The sequence below is a fragment of the Rhinatrema bivittatum genome, chromosome 17, assembly GCF_901001135.1.
Source record: "Rhinatrema bivittatum chromosome 17, aRhiBiv1.1, whole genome shotgun sequence".
Classification (NCBI taxonomy): Eukaryota; Metazoa; Chordata; class Amphibia; order Gymnophiona; family Rhinatrematidae; genus Rhinatrema; species Rhinatrema bivittatum.
In genome coordinates this window covers 34986894-35006194 of record NC_042631.1, presented here as the reverse complement: position 1 = coordinate 35006194, position 19301 = coordinate 34986894, and the positions used below count along the sequence as shown (strand labels likewise).

General features: G+C 43.9%; 1 protein-coding gene across 4 annotated transcripts in view; it reads left to right on the top strand.

The window, feature by feature from the left end:
• Positions 1-19301, top strand: part of LOC115079304 (single Ig IL-1-related receptor-like) — a 65229-nt gene that overhangs the window by 9189 nt on the left and 36739 nt on the right. For 2 of the 4 annotated variants that reach the window (XM_029582728.1, XM_029582729.1), the window contains exons 2-3: positions 10487-10804; positions 19090-19285. In XM_029582728.1, coding sequence (XP_029438588.1) covers positions 10774-10804; positions 19090-19285 — 227 coding nt within the window. In that variant the 5' untranslated portion in view covers positions 10487-10773. Of the gene's footprint in view, positions 1-4562; positions 4702-10486; positions 10805-19089; positions 19286-19301 lie in introns of those variants that run through there. The other 2 variants (XM_029582730.1, XM_029582727.1) reach the window with 2 other exon arrangements.

Here is a 19301-nt window from a genome sequence, read left to right as displayed (position 1 = left end):
ACTTTCCTGCTGGGAGAAAGGTAAAGGCTGTTTGGAGGTCTTCTGGCTCCAGTAAGCATAACACACTGCCACATAGTCTGATGCTCAAAAATAAATCATTTACTGGAATAACTGATGCAGATGAATGAAATCAGAAGAGTGTACAATGGAGAACTACCAGAAAAGTTAAGACTCCAACAAAACATACATGAACTTAAAAAAGAGCTCAAAACATGGCTCTTTCACAAAGTGTATATTGAGCATGAACAAACTCAGTAATATAATGCATAACACTGAGTAAGAACAAACCCAGCAACAAATGAACAGTATCTTTTTAATTCTGCCTTATTTTATTTATTCTTAATTTTTTAAATTAATGCATGTGATTATTTTTATATTTATTCCTCTTTTATACGATAAGTTCTACCTTTTCCATAATCTTTTTATGAAGTAATGCCGTAATTATAATTTATTTATTATTATGTATATATTGTATCTTTCGCTCTTTTATGACTACTTTTATTGATTTTGAACATTGGGTAAACCTTTATGATGGGATATATCTCAATGACGGTATATAAAACGTGATAAATAAATAAATAAGAAGAGTGCAGTCCATACAGGAAAGAGTGCAAAAGCTTCCGTCACTGCAAAAGCCTTCACACACTAGAGATTTTCTTCGTCCACTACTCACCAGCTCTGAGGTAGAGGATGGGACCCTCCCCAGGTCTACCTGCTTCCTGATGTGTAGACCTCTGTATTCCAGGAACTGAACTAGAAAACTCTCCTGAACAGACGAGCAGCAGCTCTGAAAGTAGATCTCCTAGGCTGGCAGTCCCAGGACCGGTGCAAGGATATTAGGTGCCCTAGATAAATCTCACAGCCTTGCTGCCCCCTCTCCATATCCCCAGCTCAGCCCACACATAATCAAAAATTATGCATAATACGTTTTACATGAAAATGACATTTACAAGTTCAGTTTTCTGAGGTAAAAACATAATATACATGGTGAAAGTGATATTTACAGGCACTGCTGTGTGCCAACCAGATATTCCTGCAATAAAGACACTTGAAACCCAAATGGTATTAGGAATGTTGTTGGGTATGGGCTTGGCACTAGTATTTGATGTATGCCTTATGTGGCTAAGAGATTTGGTATTCCCATTTGCCCTTATGTATAGAATAGCATACAGCTCAGCAGGCTTTTCTTATCCTCATTTTTTTTATTGTTTTGATTTTATGTGTTATATATGTTTAACTATATTTATTTTTTGGAGTTTGTTTAAATAATCAATAAGAAATAGTAGCTTGAAATCTATTTAATGTTTGGGTACATGCCAGGCATTTTTTTTTTATTTAATTTATTTATTAGGTTTTATATACCGTCACTAGGACACGCCATTGTAGCGATTCAAAACATAATATGTACTTGTAGTCTGGATTGGCCACTGTTGTAAACAGGATGCTGGGCTTGATGGACTCTTGGTCTGACCCAGTATGGCATATCTTATGTTCTTATGTGTTATATTTCTTGATTTTATTATCGTTTTATGAGGAGTGATGGTGTTTGTTTATACACTGTTGCACTGCATACAGAGTCTGGCTTCTTGTGGTTTTCAGTTCAGTTTATGTCTGCACATTTATGTTTATACTTTATGGTCACTTTATTCTGTATATCCAAGGTGAGATATTCTGCTGGCATGTAGTTTCTGTGTAGGAATCTATAGCAGCCTGGTCTGTTCTGTTTTACTAATAAGAGGTGTATTGGTGTTTTAGGGCCTGGTGTGCTTTTTCATAGGTAAGGCTATTACTATTTGAGTGCTGACATTTAGTACTGTTTTGATATGGAAGATTATTGTAATTTGGTATGGAAGATAATTGTAATTGTTATTTAGCTTACTCATGGCTTTCTGAGGGTCAAACCCACATCAGATTCACTTTACAATATACCTAATACCAGATGGCTTTTTTTTGCAGGCTTTTCTGGTTGGCATCACAGCAGTGTAAGTAAATATAATATGCATGTTGTGATATTTTTATCTCAGAAGACTATGAATGTTCTTTTTCATGTAAAATCTTATTATAAATGCACAATTTTTAATTGTGTGGGGTGAGGGCTGGGAAGGTGGGGGGTGCAAGGCTGTAAAGTTTGCCTGGGGTGCCCAGTACCCTAATACCCGGCTTGAAGAGAGTCCACCACACGCAGACCCCAACCATTCACCCATCTCCCATTTCTCTAGGTGGCAGATGCTGGGGAAACATGGGAGGCAGGTCAAAGGGTTCCTGGGAGTGTGTGTGGGCTGCCAGCTTCCTAGAAAAAATATTACCACTGACCCTCTATCTACCACTCCTCCGGAGAACTATAACTCCTGCTTGCCCCCTTCTGCAGCATTTCAAATCACCGAAGGCGCCAAGAGAGCCCCTCTCCTTGATTTGGCCTGTGCAGTGCCTGTGGGGTGGGGGTCGAATCTCATCCCTTCCCTCAGGCAGCAGATTTACTTGAGCGGTTCCTGATCGTGGTTATTGCACACAAACCTGGCACTTGTCTTGTGATGGCTGCATTGTATCCCCCTGTGGGAAAAGTGTGTCTCAAATCAAACAATCAAACCAACCATGGTTTATGCTTATAAGACAAGATTGATTTTATTTAGCTCACACTTTTTGATTAGAAGCCCAAGGCAAGTTATATTTGGGTATAGGAAACATTTCTCCCGTCCCCGGGGAGCCTGAGGGTGATGGGACTTACCCCAAGATCACAAGGAGCATCCACAGGACTTGACTCTGGCTTCTCTGGTTCTTAGCCCACTGCTCTGATGACTAGGTTATTCCTCCATATGTGTGTGCACAAATAATGATTTAGGAGCCTAAACCATGGCTAATGCACACAAGGGAGCATAAACTCTGTTTTATGTGCACTCTATGCAGGAATGTATTTATTTATTTATTATCACTTTAAGCCTAAGTGATTTACAGGAGCACACTCATAATAAAATGCAAACAGCAGCAAAACAGGGCACACATCAAAAGGAAGACAACCCAGGCAAAATCCTGGGTCTTCAGCCAAATGCCTGTTTAAAAAGAAAAGTCTTTACATTATGCATATAAAGGCTGTGCTCCAAAATGTTAGGAAGGTAAAAGTTGTGCATACAAAACCCGTGTCCAGGAGCCCCAAATGCCAGACTCCCAACCTCCAGATCCAGGGCCACACTGGTGCACAGCACTAGTAGAGACTAACACCAGTCCCAGAGATGTGGGTAACTTTACTCCACCTCTGATCAGGAACTGTGCTCAGTGGAATTCGCTATTGCATTGGCCTGCGAAATAGCGTTTTGAAGATTTCTCTCGCCCTTGACCTCTGGAAGCTGCAGCATTCACCTCCTCTCTTGGTCACATCCTTCAGGTCGATGCGATATCGGCGTGCGGAAGACGGGTGCTCGTGACTGAGTACCCGCTCTGCTAATGCGCGCCGACCGACCTCTCCAGCGTGCCCGATGCAACATGCCAATGGGCTGCCGCGTTAAAAAGGAGACGCTAGGGGAAAGCGTGCAGCTCTAGCGCCTCCTCAGCAGCGGGTGCCCGGGAGAGGAGGCTGTCAGCGGGTTAGGAAAACGGACGCTCAGTTTTACGAGCATTCCTTTTCCTAACCTGACTGCCAGCACCCTTTTTTTTTTTTTAAAGGATGTCCTCCTGTTTGTTTCTTCAACTTAATATCACCACAATATTAAGTCAAAGGAAGTACAGAAAAGCAGTATTTTCTACTTCTCTGTACACTTTTTGGGCTGCTCCAGGGCAGGCATTAATATTGGAGAGTTAAAATGTGTGAGTCGGGCGCACTTTTTTTTTTTTTTTTGCATTGTGGGGAAATAGCTTAGCTAATAACCTCAACATGAATTTACACGTGATGAGTGCTATTAGCTAATCACTCTGTTGGATGCGCTAACCCCTCTTTTGCATCGAGGGTTGTGGATGGGCGTCCAAAACGCGCATCCAATCGCATGTTGAGCCGTGCACTGCAGCCAGCTAATTCCTTACATGTGACTCCCACTCTCTTTCATGCGTGCACAGCCACCCCAGGGGTCTGTACCAGGCATCCCTTTGCCAGGCATGGATTTAACTGGTATTACTTTAATGAGGTGATGGCCCTTGTATACAAACCCATGCTTGCAGTGGGGCAGAATGAGGCCTATATTAGCCTGTTTGAGCTGAGGTCAGGTGGTGAACCTAGTAAGGAGTTGTGGCAACCTCTGTATAGGCTGGATGCCCAAAGGATAGGAGGAGATTACCTCATAGGAGGAAAAAAGCGTCTAGGGAGCCACTGATTTTACAGAAAAGCCAGAGTATATTGGAAGCCAGGCCTAATAAGAAGGTATTTAGGTGTAGAAATGTTTTTCCCTTGTCAGCTTTCAGTGAATCCTAATTCACTTGAATTAGTTCTCCAATAGTCCAGTGCAGTCATAGGAATGACCCAATGAGTAGGGCACCTCACGTTCCCTCCCCTGGTTTTAGCCAGTCTGGGTGTTCTCGCTGTTCCTGGAGAAGGAATGCATAAACAGCTCACAGCCATCACCCAGACCTTCCCCCACCTTCCTTCTAGCAAGGCAGTACCTGGAGCCAGAGGCAGGAATGTTTACCCAGCGCGCCAGGCCAGGCCCTGCCTGAGGTGTGTTTACACAGCAGTGGCAGGGACGCAGCATGGCGCAGCAGGCCATTTGCTAGCTCCAGGTAAAATCTAGCTTTAATTTCTTTTTTTTTTAATGCAAAGCTATATATTGTGTGTGTGTGTTGGGGGGGGGGGGGGGGGGAATTGGAGAGGATAGGTCAACGGTTCCTTGACACTGGGAGGAAGAGAAATTATGAGGTAGATAAGCCGGTCTTGCTTGGATTCTCTTGGGTGCAGAGATCACAGGGCCAGGAATGCAGCTCTCTAGGTGTCAGCGGGGCCACACCTGCTCTCCTTCACGGTTTCTTGTTTACAGGAACTCCTGTGAGCCTCTGACCTGCTGCAGCAGGGAGGATCCAGAGGAAGGGATAGATAGGGTGGACGGGGCTTTTCCACAGCACAGAGGCAGGTTTTCACCTCAGGATAGCTCTGGCTTCACCCTCTTGAAAGTTCTCCCAGCTGCTTTTACTTTCTGTTCACCCCGTTCCATGTGCCCTTGTATATAGTAATGTGATATTTTTCTTTATTACCTTACATTTTTTGCGCATATGTCCTTGTGTGACGGAGATTGTGAGGCCTTGAAGGGAAGTGGTGAACTCTATGGAACTCTTTCAACATAGCAGCCCTGGCAATAAAAGGGGCCAGTGCGACTCTCCCTTTTTCATTTCAATAACGTCTTGTGTACAAATACACACCCCTATGATCACAAGTATGACAAGAATCTCTCAATTGTTAGTGAATGTTGACTAAATCATTTGCTGTTGAAAAGACTTTGGCTTTGATCATCATGAAGTGACAATTTCATAAGGTCTTCATCTCTCAGGGTGAGAAGGGATGTCCAATGTATGGGTGCATTATAGTCGGAATATATGACATGGTCCTAATCCTATTGTTTTATTTTATTTTTTTTATCTTTTGTTATGTTAATTGATTTTTATATAATGGACTGCATTTTTATGTTGTGTGTTTGTTTTTTCCGCCCACACCCCATGCTGGAGGGGTGGTTTATAAATCTGAGTAATAAAAAAAAATTAAGCAAACATGCTTGAGACGGGATTGAGAAAATCAGGAGAAAGACATAGGGGCCAGAATTGGTCTTGGTTTAAGAAGAACTGTACCCTGGCAATATGGAGCCTATGGCCAAATGAAAAAGTATGCCCTCATACTGTACACAACATACGACACCATGAACTGGGAGATGCTTTTAAATGATTTTTTAATTTCAAAGATAATATTATTATTTATAAACTCTAAGCACATACAAGTGTGACTCTGGTTCGAAAAGTGTGACCCTTAAATCTATATGAAAGTAATGCTTAACCTCTACCAGAACTGACTCTCAATCTCTACTCAGCTGATTAATCTACCTTGTTAAGCAGTAGGGGGTTGCAAAAATAGCATGTGATTAATCTAATTAGGTTGGGTTCTAGATCTCATTAAAAGCGAAGCAACTACTACCAGGCACATTGTGATGCACCACAAAATCCTGCCAAAACTCCACTTAGAACCATTGTAGAAAATCTGCCTTATCATAACAGCACTAAAACCCAGGACCCACAGAGCAAAAAATCTTCCAATGAAGAGGCAACAGCGCAATGGGCCCTAGAACACCAATACACTTCCTACTGGGTAAACAGAACAAGCTGGACTGCTATAGATCCTTACACAGAAACTGAACACTAATCCTTTCACCCACGCAGTGCACGGACAGATCCTCACCAAATACAAAATAAGGGACTAATTAGAAACAGAAACATGCAGACCAAAATGGAACTGAAAACCCCACAAGCCTACTTGGGAACGTTTGAGTTCTGGTCATACTGAGGCTCCTATGGATTAGTTGGGGGAAGTTCCTAGCATTCTCCCCCTTTCCCCCCAGGACAGGACTTTTCCCTCCCCAGGATGTATCCCAACACTCTTCCCTTCCCCAGGACAGACCCCCAGCATTTTCCTCCCTCCCACTCCATACTCCCTAGGCCGAACCCAAGCACTTTTCCTTTTCTTCCCTCCAAGGCTGGTGCACTCTCCCCCTCCACCCCCAATAGCAGCATTCTTCTCCTTAGTGCCCTCACCCCCAGTGAGCATGAGCCAGCTTTAGGGATAATGGCAACTGTGCAAATGTCAAAAAGTCCCCCTCCTCTCCCAGCAGGAAAGGCTAGCTGTAACTATTTCACATCCAGGGGTGGATTGGCCTGTCGGGGCTTTGGGCATGCCTCGGTGGGCTGATCAGGTCACTCACGTGACTAGAGTAGATCACAGCAGCCCCATGCTTGCAGTGAGCGATGCCAGGCCTCGCAGCAGCTCTCCTGGCAGAGTGCAGAGCCATAGCGTCCCTATGGCCAACATGGCCTCAGCGCCACTACCTGAAGGGTGCAATAGTGCTGCCGGAGATGTCGCCCCGAGGAGGAGTGACGCCACGGCCCTGCCGGAATCGCAGGTGGGGCTTAGGAACAGCAACAGTGCTAACCAGGCACCCACCTAATGTTGAGACCGTGAAAAAATGATAATCCTTTCCACTCCACTCCACCCTGCATTGGGGCTTTCCTGAATTCCTTTTCCCACATCAGCACCATCAGCAGAAATCCCTGACTGGATTTCCCCTGACCAGCAATATAAGTAAAAATAATGTTTTAATATATTCAGAGGAGATAGAAGAAAAGAATGAGTGAAAGTAGGAGTATGTCAATGAGTTTGTGTGTGTGCATGTATGAGCATGAGAGCCATGTGTGCAAGGGTGTATGTGCTGCAGTGTGTGCAAGGGAGCATGTATGTGTATGTCAGCATGTGTGTATGAGCGTGCGAAAGAGTGCATGGGAGCAGGCATGTGTGTCAGCAAGTGTGCATAAGGAAACGTATGTATGTGTATGTCAGGAAGTGAGTGTGTGTCAGAGACCATGAGAGAGCATGTGTGTGTTAGAGAGCATGTGAGTGTGTATGTCAAGGAGCATGTGAGTGTCAGAGCATGGGGATGTGGTTCTGAGTGTATGTAAAGAAGGAGAAAATCTGTGCACCCCATCCCCACTAATCAACAACAATCTCAGGATGGCTGGAAATTGCCGATAAGTTGCCAAGTATATAAAGCAGGGGATTTATTCATTTTTATTGGATTTAATTATTGGATTTTATCTGATGTCTGCTGTTTTAAAATATTTTATTGGTGTTTGGGGAATTTTTTAAAATGTTTAATAGATGTTCTGTTTGTCACTGGTTTTAAAAATATTTATTCTTTTTATCAGTATAGTTTTACTGTTATGATTGTTTTATATTTCTTGATTTTGTTTAATGTTTTGTGAGGAATGGTAATGTTTCAGTTTTTCCATTGTTGCACCATATACAGTGTCTGTCTTGTTGCAGTTTCCTTTTCAGTTTTTGTCTGCAGGTTTCTATTTATGCTTCATGGTATCTTTTTTTTTTATTCTGTATTTGGTGAAGACTGTCTGCATTCTGCATATGACTGAGGTGAAGTATTCTGCAAGTGTATAAGGATCTATTGCAGCTTGGCTTGTTCCATTTCCTAATAGCAGGTGTATTGGTGTTTTAGGGCCTGGTGTAATAATTGCGATCTTGCTTTTTTCATAGGAAGGCAACACTGTTACTATTTGAAGGCTGACAATTAGCACTGTTTTGGTATAGGAGGTTTACAATATTGTAATTCAATTTACTTATGCCTGTCTAAGGATCAAGCCCACATCTAAAATGTATTACAGTAGGCCTAATATCATATAAATTCTAAGCGTCTTTTTTGAAGCGTTTTTTGGCTGGCTCCCAAGTAGTGCATGTAAGTATATACACGTTTTTGTAAGTGTTGTCTTTCCTCATAAGACTGTACCTTGATGTCCTTTTTCATGTAAGCTCTCTTATTTCTAATTGTGTGTGGGAAGGGCTGGAGGAGAGGGAACAAGGCTGTAAGGGTCACGGAGGGCACCACACGCACACCCCCCACCATGTGCCCATCTCCCACTTCCCCGGCGCACGGCTGCTGGGGAAACATAGGAGACAGGTGGTTAGGGGTTCCCGAGAGCGAGGCTGGGCTGCCCGATTCCTAGAAATAATTATCGCTGTCACTATCTGCCACTCCTCTGCGAACGTGGATGTTTGAGGGTTGAGGGAGCCGGCCAAACGGGGCCATTTTGCTGGTGCCACCTCTTTGAATCCTATGCTTATTAATTTTAAGGCGTGCCTGCATATATATATATGTGGGGGTTAAAAATTATTTTCAATAAATAAAAATAAATCACGGGTATGTGGGCTGTTTTATTTCTCCCCCACCCCCGATCCAGGGAAGCTGTGCGTACTGTTAGCTGGATTTTTCAGTTCAGCCATTTTACCGGGGTCCGTATCTCTCCAAATTGTCCTCCAAGTGACTTGCCTGAGGTTCACACGCGCAGTGTAAGTGGGTGAGATGGGACTTGAAACAGCTTTTCCAGCTCCCCAGCTTAATTGCTGTTAGGGATGTGCAGAGCAAAATTTTATGTTCATATTTTTTATGTCCGAAAGGGGGTCCCACTTGCGGCCAATATGGACATAAAAAAAATCCAATGAGTTGGGTATATGTACATATGTGCAAAAAAAAAATTTAAACCCCCTCACCCTCCTTAATCCCCCCCCCAGACTTACCACAACTCCCTGGTGATCGAGCAAGGAGGGAGGACGTCATTTCTGCAATCCTTGGCGAGAAGCATGTGACGTCGGTGGCACGTCGAGTGACGTGGCGTCACGTGATTCCCGGCTCGTTCGCGCCAGACGGCTCGTTCGGCCCAAAAAGAACTTTTGGCCAGCTTGAGGGGGTCAGGAGGCCCCCCCAAGCTGGCCAAAAGTTCTTTTTGGGCCGAACGAGCCGTCCGGCGCGAACTTGCCGGGAATCACGTGACGTCGGCGTCACGTGATTCCCGGCTCGTTCGCGCCGGATGGCTCGTTCGGCCCAAAAAGAACTTTTGGCCAGCTTGGGGGGGCCTCCTGACCCCCTCAAGCTGGCCAAAAGTTCTTTTTGGGCCGAACGAGCCGTCCGGCGCGAACTTGCCGGGAATCACGTGGCGCCGCGTCTGAGTGATGCGGCGCCACGTGATTCCCGGCTCGTTCGTGCCGGACGGCTCGTTCGGCCCAAAAAGAACTTTTGGCCAGCTTGGGGGGGTCAGGAGGCCCCCCCAAGCTGGCCAAAAGTTCTTTTTGGGCCGAACGAGCCGTCCGGCGCGAACGAGCCGGGAATCACGTGACGCCGGCGTCACTCGACGTGCCGCCGATGTCACATGCTTCTCGCCAAGGATTGCAGAAATGGCGTCCTCACTCCTCGCTCCATCACCAGGGAGTTGTGGTAAGTCGGGGGGGGGGGGGGATTAAGGAGGGTGAGGGGGTTTATATTTTTATTTTGGCTCAACAATCGCGATTTCCCACATATCGAACATATCTATGTTCGATATGTGGGAAATCCGATAGTTTATGTCGAATCAATTTTTTAAGTAAAAAAAAAATATGAGTTGCGTTTTACTAATGCGGTCAATCCGAATGCACACCCCTAATTGCTGTAACCATCAGGCCGCTCCCTCGCTGGGTCTCCCTCTCTTTCACTGTGCATGTGGGGCTCAGTAGTTTTATGTGAATCATACATGTGGCACTCTGTGTGTCCTGTTGCTTTTGACCGTACAAAACATAGGGAGAAGGATGGAGGGGGAGTGGGGAGGAGGCGAGAGGAACATTAGCAGGACAGACTGTGAGCAGGTATGTAATGATCTGGGGCATCCTCTGCATTTGCACTCTAAGCATGCTAAGGGTTAAGCCTAGGTCTGCAACATATTAACCAGATAGTTTAATTTTTTTCTGCTGATGGGTTGGTATTTTTAACCTCCTCAGTTCCTGGACACCTCCCGTTTCGAGATCTGAGCCTTCTTACGACTGCGCTGCATGGACTGAGCCAGGGACCTCGGCGCGTTTCTTCTGTCCTTCGGATGTGGCGAGGCTCCAAGCCCTCGGACTTTGACCTTCAGTGGAGCGAGGACTGCCGTGCTCTCGGTGTGTTTGTGACAGCCAAGCCCCTGCTGACTGTGCAGCAGAGATGCCGCCTGCCTGACCTTCCGCCATCTGCAGGTTGATAATGCTGGAAGCAACCCACAGATGATCTACCTGAACAGGCGGAAAACATGTCCCTCGCTGTAGGGCTGGCCATGGCAGGTAGGTTGGAATGGAGGTTGCCCTTTGTTTGGGTACACACCAGAATCTGTGTTTGTTAATCTGCTTTTTCCCTTTCTTGGGGTTGAGGTTGCTTGGTGATCAGTAATTATAGAACTCACACAATCTCAGTCCAGTGCCTAATTGCACACCAGGTTATTCACTTCTCTGCTCTGGAGGTCTAAACCAGGATTTGTTTTTTAATGTTTCATAATTGTCCCTCTGACATTTCTCTGTTTATATTTTCATGTGTTTGCCTTTCTGTATTTTGGTTCTACTTTACAACATTTCTGCTGTTGGGAGGAGGGATCCACCATGAGTTATTTATTTTATTTATTTAAAAACATTCTTGACCGCCTATCATCATTTCTAGGAGGTTTACAACAAAACATTCATAAAATACAGATACATAAAATGCAAAAGCACCCTACCATGCCCTCCTTCTTCACCATAGGTCTCTCTGCTCACAATAGACTCTTTGCTGACCTCAAAGAAAAGGAAGAAGGGACTCAAAGAAATTAGAGCATCCCTATTGGTTAAGAAGAGAAGGATAGGGATCAACTGGGCTCTGAGGCTTTGCAACAGATGGTCCTCCTGCTGTCAGGGTAGGGAGGCTGTAGGATTGCCAGGGGAGAGATAAGAACAAAATAAAGGGCAGAAGACGAAAGATAGTCCTAGCAATACTGCAAGCCAGGTTGGTACCAGCAGGCTACAACTCCTCAAATCAGCTGAGGTGGTTCCAGCAGGCAGGGCCATCAGAAGGGGTAGGCCAAATGGGCAACCACCCAGGGCAGGAAGGCATCATGCCACCACATCCACTGTCACTTCAGAGGCATAGTGGATAATACTTTAAAATCGTCAGTTCAGTGTGCTGCAGTAGTCAAAAAAGCAAACAGAATGTTAGGAATTATTAGGAAGGGAATGGTTAATAAAGCGAAGAATGTCATAATGGTTCTATATTGCTCCATGGTGAGACCGCACCTTGAGTACTGTGTACAATTCTGGTCGCCACATCTCAAAAAAGATATAGTTGCGATGGAGAAGGTACAGAGAAGGGCAACCAAAATGATAAAAGGGATGGAACAGCTCCCCTATGAGGAAAGGCTGAAGAGGTTAGGGCTGTTCAGCTTGGAGAAGAGACGGCTGAGGGAGGATATGATAGAGGTCTTTAAGATCATGAGAGGTCTTGAACGAGTAGATGTGAATCGGTTATTTATACTTTCGAATAATAGAAGGACTAGGGGGCATTCCATGAAGTTAGCAAGTAGCACATTTAAGACTAATCGGAGAAAATTCTTTTTCACTCAACGCACAATAAAGCTCTGGAATTTGCTGCCAGAGGATGTGGTTAGTGCAGTTAGTGTAGCTGGGTTCAAAAAAGGTGTGGATAAGTTCTTGGAGGAGAAGTCCATTAACGGCTATTAATCAAGTTTACTTAGGGAATAGCCACTGCTATTAATTGCATCAGTAGCTTGGGATCTTCTTAGTGTTTGGATAATTGCCAGGTTCTTGTGACCTGGTTTGGCTTCTGTTGGAAACAGGATGCTGGGCTTGATGGACCCTTGGTCTGACCCAGCATGGCAATTTCTTATGTTCTTAGCAGAACTAAGTTCCCACACCATCAGGTAAGGCCCTTCTGGACCAGCTGGATTAGAAGGGCCATCGGGGGGTGCCATTTAGCCTGGTGACAGTTCTGGCAGCTAGTGGCTGCATACTGACCAGTAAGTCCACGGGGACTTAGGAAGCTGGATATTTGGTCAATAGCACTAATTTTGGTAGCTATTTTAGATTAAAATAAAACAGTGGTAAGACATGGATGGGGGCAGGGTGGTGGATTAAGCATGCGATCTTAAGCATGCTTATTTGCCCAGGAATAGAGGACCCATGAGTAAAACAAAAATTGACCTGGGTAAGAAATGGCATCTTATAAGCAGTCAAGCTTCTATGTCTGGCAGCTGGGATATATCCTAGCAGTGTGTGGGCAGGAACAGCTAGACAGATGATCTAATTGATCTTTTTTGGCCGTCATCTACTATGTGTCTGTGTCTGTGTTCCATTTAACCATGTCTTTCTATATGCTCTGTGATTTTGATCTTTAGAATAGTTTCCACTATTTTCCCGGCACTGAAGTCAGGCTCACTGGGCTATAGTTTCCTGGATCATCCTTGGAGCCCTTTTTAAATATTGGGGTTTCATTAGACACCCTCGTTCTTCAAGTACAAAGGATGATTTTAATGATAGATTACAAATTTTAATTAATAGATCTGAAATTTTATTTTTGATTCTTCCAGAACCCTGGGGTGCATACCATCTGGTCCAGTTGATTTGCTAATCTTTATTTTGTCAATCTGGCCTACTACATCTTCCAGGTTCACAGTGATTTGGTTCAGTTCCTCTGAATCATCACCCCTGAAAACCATCTCCGGAACCGGTATCTCTCCAACATCCTCATTAGTAAACACAGAGGCAAAGAATTCATTTACTCTTTCTGCAATGGCCTTATCTTCCCTAAGAGCCCCTTTAACTCCTTGGCAATCTAACAGCCCAACCGATTCCCTTGCAGATTTCCTGCTTCAGATATATTTTTTAAAGTTTTTATTATAAGCTTTTGCTTCTACGGTCAACTTCATTTCTAATTTTCTCTTAGCCTGCCTTACACTTAACTTGACAATGCTTATGCTTTTTCCTATTTTCTTCAGCACCTGATGCAATAAGATTAGCATGTCCAAAACGCATACTGAAACAACTGCATAGGTGATAGCGCCCATCACATGTAAATTCCATGTAGATGAGGCTGTTAGCTATTTTCCCCCAATGCAGGAAAGTAGTGGGTGCCCAACAAACATTTCCATCCCAGAGGTGGTGTAAAGTCAATTCGCAAAGTGAGCGTTCAAGAGAAATAAAAAAAAAACAAAAATACGATCCTCTGTGTTACAATGAATGTGTCCTCCTACTTAGTATTGTTGTGACACTAATTTAGTGCTTGCAGTGGAGAAAAAAATGTATATTGGTTTCATTTAAAAAATTGTTTTCTTATGGCTGCACAATTTAGATGTCCATAGCAAGAGGCACTTAGCTATAGGCATCTTTAGCAACCTCAGCAAAATAAGAAAGAACTCTGCCTGAAGATGCGGGATAAAAACAGATGTTTGCAACTGTGGGTGTCCGATGCAATGGAGCACTAGGGATGCACAATTCTCCCCTAGTGAGCCCTTTTCTGCACGCCCTCTCATTTAAATACTGCATCAGGTGCCCAGGGGATGTGGCTGCATACGCAATAGAAAAACAGGAGCTCAGTACGGGTACCCATTTTCAGTGCTTGTCTTATTGTATCGGCCCCAGAAAGTGAAGTGAAAGTTTCCTGGAACAATGTCTTCAATTTTGATAATTTGACAGAAAATGCATTTCTCAGGCGCTCATCCCATAAGGTTACACTATAGCAATTTGCACATCCACTCTTTCAGGATCCCCTTTAGTTACATAGTAACCTAGTAAATGATGTAATTCGGGGGTAGGAAACTTCCATCCTCGAGTGCTATAGGGGTCCAGTTTTCAGCACAGCCATGAGATATATTTGCAGGCACTGCCTCTATTGTATGCAGGTATATCTCATGAATATTCATTGTGGATATCCTGAAACGCAGGCCTATTTGCGGCACTTGAAGACAGTAATTGCTTACCCCTGACGTAGTTATTATTTCTGGTTTTCCTAATCTAGTGGATAGTTTTAGGGTTTCCCTACTCTCTGGGACAATCCCTTGTACTGAGAATTCACTGCTTTAATGTTGTCATCTTTTCACCGACTCCTTGATGTGCAGGATAGGCACTTTATTCTCTTTTTGAAGTCCTCTGGACTAGTTCCACACGGGTACTCTGCATGCTCTCAGTTGTTCTCCTTCAATAGTTTGGAACCAGGAACACTTAACGGGATTAAAACGCTCTCTTTTTTGTAAAAATCACAACAGGTACTGTGTGCTTTCTATATCCCTTTTGGCAAACCCTCCCCAGCCAAATATCAGGTCGTGAGGGGAATATGTGAAGTGGAAAGCTTTAGACTTTATTTCCCTTCTTTCATGAAAAAAGGGACAAGCGACTGTAGCTGCTGTTCTGCATGCAACTCTTTGACCATGGGCTTTCTCCACTCGACTGAAAAAATAAAACTGCTGAGAAGAGAGAACACCCTGCTCTCTCTCCGATTTTCTAGAACTCTCTAGGGATCCGTATATTTAGAGGAAGGAGCCATTGTGGCAAAACCCTGTGGGAGATGTTTTGCAAAATGTTTCAGTCCACTAGCCTAATCTAGAGTTCTCAGTATGCAATATTCCTTGTTAAGGACCTCATGGGTCCTTACATACATGAATTAAATATTCATAAACTAGGGTTGCAAAGCATGCAAACACTTTATATTGTATGCATATTCATTATGGATATCCTGAAAACACAACTGACTGGAGTTCCCAGGACAGGTTTGAGAGCCATTGTACTACAGCATTTAAGAATATAAATTCATATAGAATATGATAGATTGTAATTTCTTATAATTGGGCCTGCTATTTTGTACCTTCCGTCCACAACAGGTCATTCAGAACTTGGCAGCTTATCTGCTAACTGGAACGGGCTTGATAGAGCACATTACCCCAGTGTTAATATCACTCCATTGACTCCCAGTAATTTACCACATCCATTTTCAAGTTTTGTCAATGATAGTCAAGCTAATACACAATGAATTATCCTTCTGGCTAAGCACTTTGAGGATTTACAGACCAACCAGACAATTATGCTCTACTAACAAAAATCTATTGGAAATACCAACTGTAAAAATTGCAAAACTTGATTTGACAAGAAACAGAGCATTCTTGATTGCAGGACCAACTTTGGAACACCTTACAAGCAGATAAGTGAGATCCAAGATATTAAACTTTTCAGGAAGGCTGTAAAAAGTAAAAACTCACCTATTCAAGCAAGCATTTTCAAGCTGAGTTGTACTCCCGGAGACACAATTATTACTGCTGAGTCCCCAGTATTGACTTGAGAGAATCAAAATATAATTAAAGGTGACTCTGAATTGTAGTGCTCCCTTGTTTCCAGTTCTTCCCACTTCTGCTATTGTGAGTCACTCTTTTAATACTCAAGTATAATCATTTGATGTTTTCCATTGTGTATGTTTTATTGTGAACTGCCTTGGGCAACCCATGTGTAGAGTGCGGGATATAAATATTTTTAAATAAATAGCAGATAAGGACCTCAAGACCCATCTAGTCTAACAAATCGTCATTTTTTTTTTCAAATGACAGACCCCGTATGTAATGGATAGTAACGAAAGTGATGTAAGTGATGTCAATTATGGTGTAATAGGGCTAAGTTTGCTCTATGTAAGCTAGTAAAATGTATGTGATGGGGGCCACCAAAGGTAGATTGCATCACATCATGGCCATCTTTATTCCTAGTGGGCAACATAGAAATTAGACTTACCTGAGGTTTCCCTAATGAGTAAGGGTCCATGGTAGGGGTTTCCCTAACGAGTAAGGGTCCATCTCCCAAATTTATTTAGTGGTTTCAAAAGTTATGGGTCCTGCAGATAGTGAAGTGGACCTAGATAAAGACAGCAGTGGTAGCCCGTGTTTCCTTGATTGGACAGGGAGAACACCAACCTCCTCTCCTCCATGATCTAAACTCTTAATTTTATTTCTGGTTGTAATCCAGCCACTATATATAGGAATAGAATAAGGTAGGAAACTTCAGCACTGCATACTTAGAATTCATGGGATAGAACAGTCAGAGCAAATCTTTCCCCATAGCATAGCATCTGATACCCCAAATGTGAGGAATACTAATCCTTCAGCCTTCACTTGAACAGGAAGTAGATCTTCCAGCTCCCTATATCAAACATTTCAAAAGAATATATGGATTACATTCCTTTCAGTTCCATGTATCCCAATTTTACCACTTTTAGGCATACCACATTTCACATCTTGACCCTCCCCAAACATAGAGGACAGGTACCACCTCCCTTCAAATATGAAGCTCATATATATGGGAAACTTAACAATTTTATTCTTAGGGCCTAATCATGACTCCCAGGTCAACCAACTTCCCATGCAGTGTCTCCCACATCATGGAAATGGGGCATTCCTCATGTTAGATCAACCCCGTTCTCCTTCCTCCAGCCTATTTCCTTGAGGAGGAGAAGTGCACCTTCTACACCCTTAATTCCTGGACATTTTGGCAGGGGAGAGGTAACATATCTTGATCTTCCATTCTATTGAGAGAACAGTCCCATACAAGGTTCTACTCCATACTGGGGTGGTTCCTGGGCTCACCAGCTTTCAGACTGGTTACTTCAGGCCACTACATCCTGGAGTTCCCTCCCACTCAAGCTCCAATCTAGGAAAGGGCAAACTCCCACCATATCCTCCCAAATTTATACCTCCCACAGACACATCTTCCACCAATCAGCTAAACCCTCACTCTTAAGGGGACCAACACATTAGATCAAATAGACTCTCCCCATGATAAATGCCATCCTGTAGTCCTTCAGTGTTATTTTTATTTTATTTATTATTTTTTTTTATATACCGACATTCAATCTGAGATATCACATCGGTTTACATTCAGGTACTGTAGGTATTTCCCTATCCCCAGGGGGCTTACAATCTAAGTTTTGTACCTGAGGGAATGGAGGGTAAAGTGATTTGCCCAAGGTCACAAGAAGCGACATTGGGACTCGAACTCTGGTCTCCTGGTTGTTAGCCCACTGCTGTAACCACTGGGCTATTCCTCCTCAAACAGATAAGACATTAGAAAGTAACTTGGATCAATGAAATACTGGAGTCACCCTCACCCAAGATATTTTGTGCGAATAGAATGGATACGATCACAAATTTGGGGGTCTCCCCACATTTGTCCACTTGAAAGAATACCCTTAACCAGGAAAACTACACTCTAACCAGATTAATGAAAAAAAAAAAAGATAGAAGGGAAGAGGAGCAGTAACCTTAGCAAGGGGGGGGGGGGAGGTGTATTTACCCGTTCCACCCCGCACATGATTTTTAGAAACGTCTGTCATGACCTCTCTCAGCCGTCTCTCTTCCAAGCTGAGGAGCCCCGGCCTGTGTAGCCTCTCATCGTGGGAGAGATATTCCATCCCCTTTATCATTTTTGTCACCCTCCTCTGCACTTTTTCAAGTTTTTCTGTGTTTTTTCCTGAGATGGGGGGAGATCAGACCTGCACACAGTAGGAAAGTTTGGCCACACCTTGGCTCAATACAGAGGCAATATGATATTTTGCGTTTTTTTTCTCGATTCCTTTTTGCAACAAACATGACATTTACCCATGTATTTTCTGAAGAGTTTGCAGGTTGGGGGAACTGCTTAGGTGGGTAGTTTTGAAAAGTCAAAGCTATCCACCTACGTTTGCCTTCAAATAGCTCCCATTCAAAAAGCAGGCACGGCTTTGGGCAGCTGCTTTTGCCATGGGGCAATAATAGTGAAACTATCCGCATGGGCTTTGCTTTGATTCTTCTGGTGAACCCCATGGTTGAGAACTACCTACACGTGGGCAGCTTGACCTTTAGTTTGCAAGGAGCCAGTCACCAATGTCATAGGTTAGTTCGGTAGAAAAGCTATCATTGGCAGGGCATTCACTGACCTCGGTTTCCAGGCTTTTCCGTAGGCTAATACCATTGACCACATTACTTCACTCACAGATGGCTAAATAAAAATGATTCTCGGGGGGAGGGGGGTCATTTGCTTCTACTAGCTGACACTTCTGTTTTTACAGCACAATGCATATGCTATCCAAATTAATACAACGCTTCCATTAAAGAAATGTAAACGGTTTGCATTCCCCCCTGCCTCTCCCCTCCCAATCAACAGAGGAATACCTCCAAAGCATCTGAGACCCAAGCATTATCCTGCACTATTTAGCAAGGAGCATTTGATTTGCATTAGCAAACTGGGGACCGGATTCAAGGGGCATTAGATGACTGGAGAAGTCTACTGTACCTTGCTGATGGGCTAGTTAGAAAATAAACTGAACCCTCCCACTCCCCCCCTCCCCCCCAATTCAAAATAATTACAGATTTTTTTTTTGTAATACCATTTTTTTTTCACTAGCGGTGGTGACATTGGCAATAACCTTCACGGGAAAGGCTATCATCATGTCATCGGTGTTTTTCATGGGCGGGCACATGTTATATCGCTCTATTGTTGCAAGCTCTTTCCCTGTATGGCTGCTTATCCGTTGTGCTCTGATTCCCTTCTGTCTGTCTGTTTTCTGTCTCCCCCAGCTCACCCTTGCAATGCCCCCATCCAGTTCCTTTCCCCCTTCTCAGGCAGCCAGGTCCTGGAGCCCCCCCTGGGGAGTCGGCTCGCCCTGAACTGCACTGCCAAGCATCCCCTGGCCCGGGAGTCGTCCTGCAACGACACGCTGCAGTGGATGAAGGACGGCCTTCTGCTGGAAAGGGAGAGCGAGAGGGGTCCCTGGTGAGTAGAGCGAATC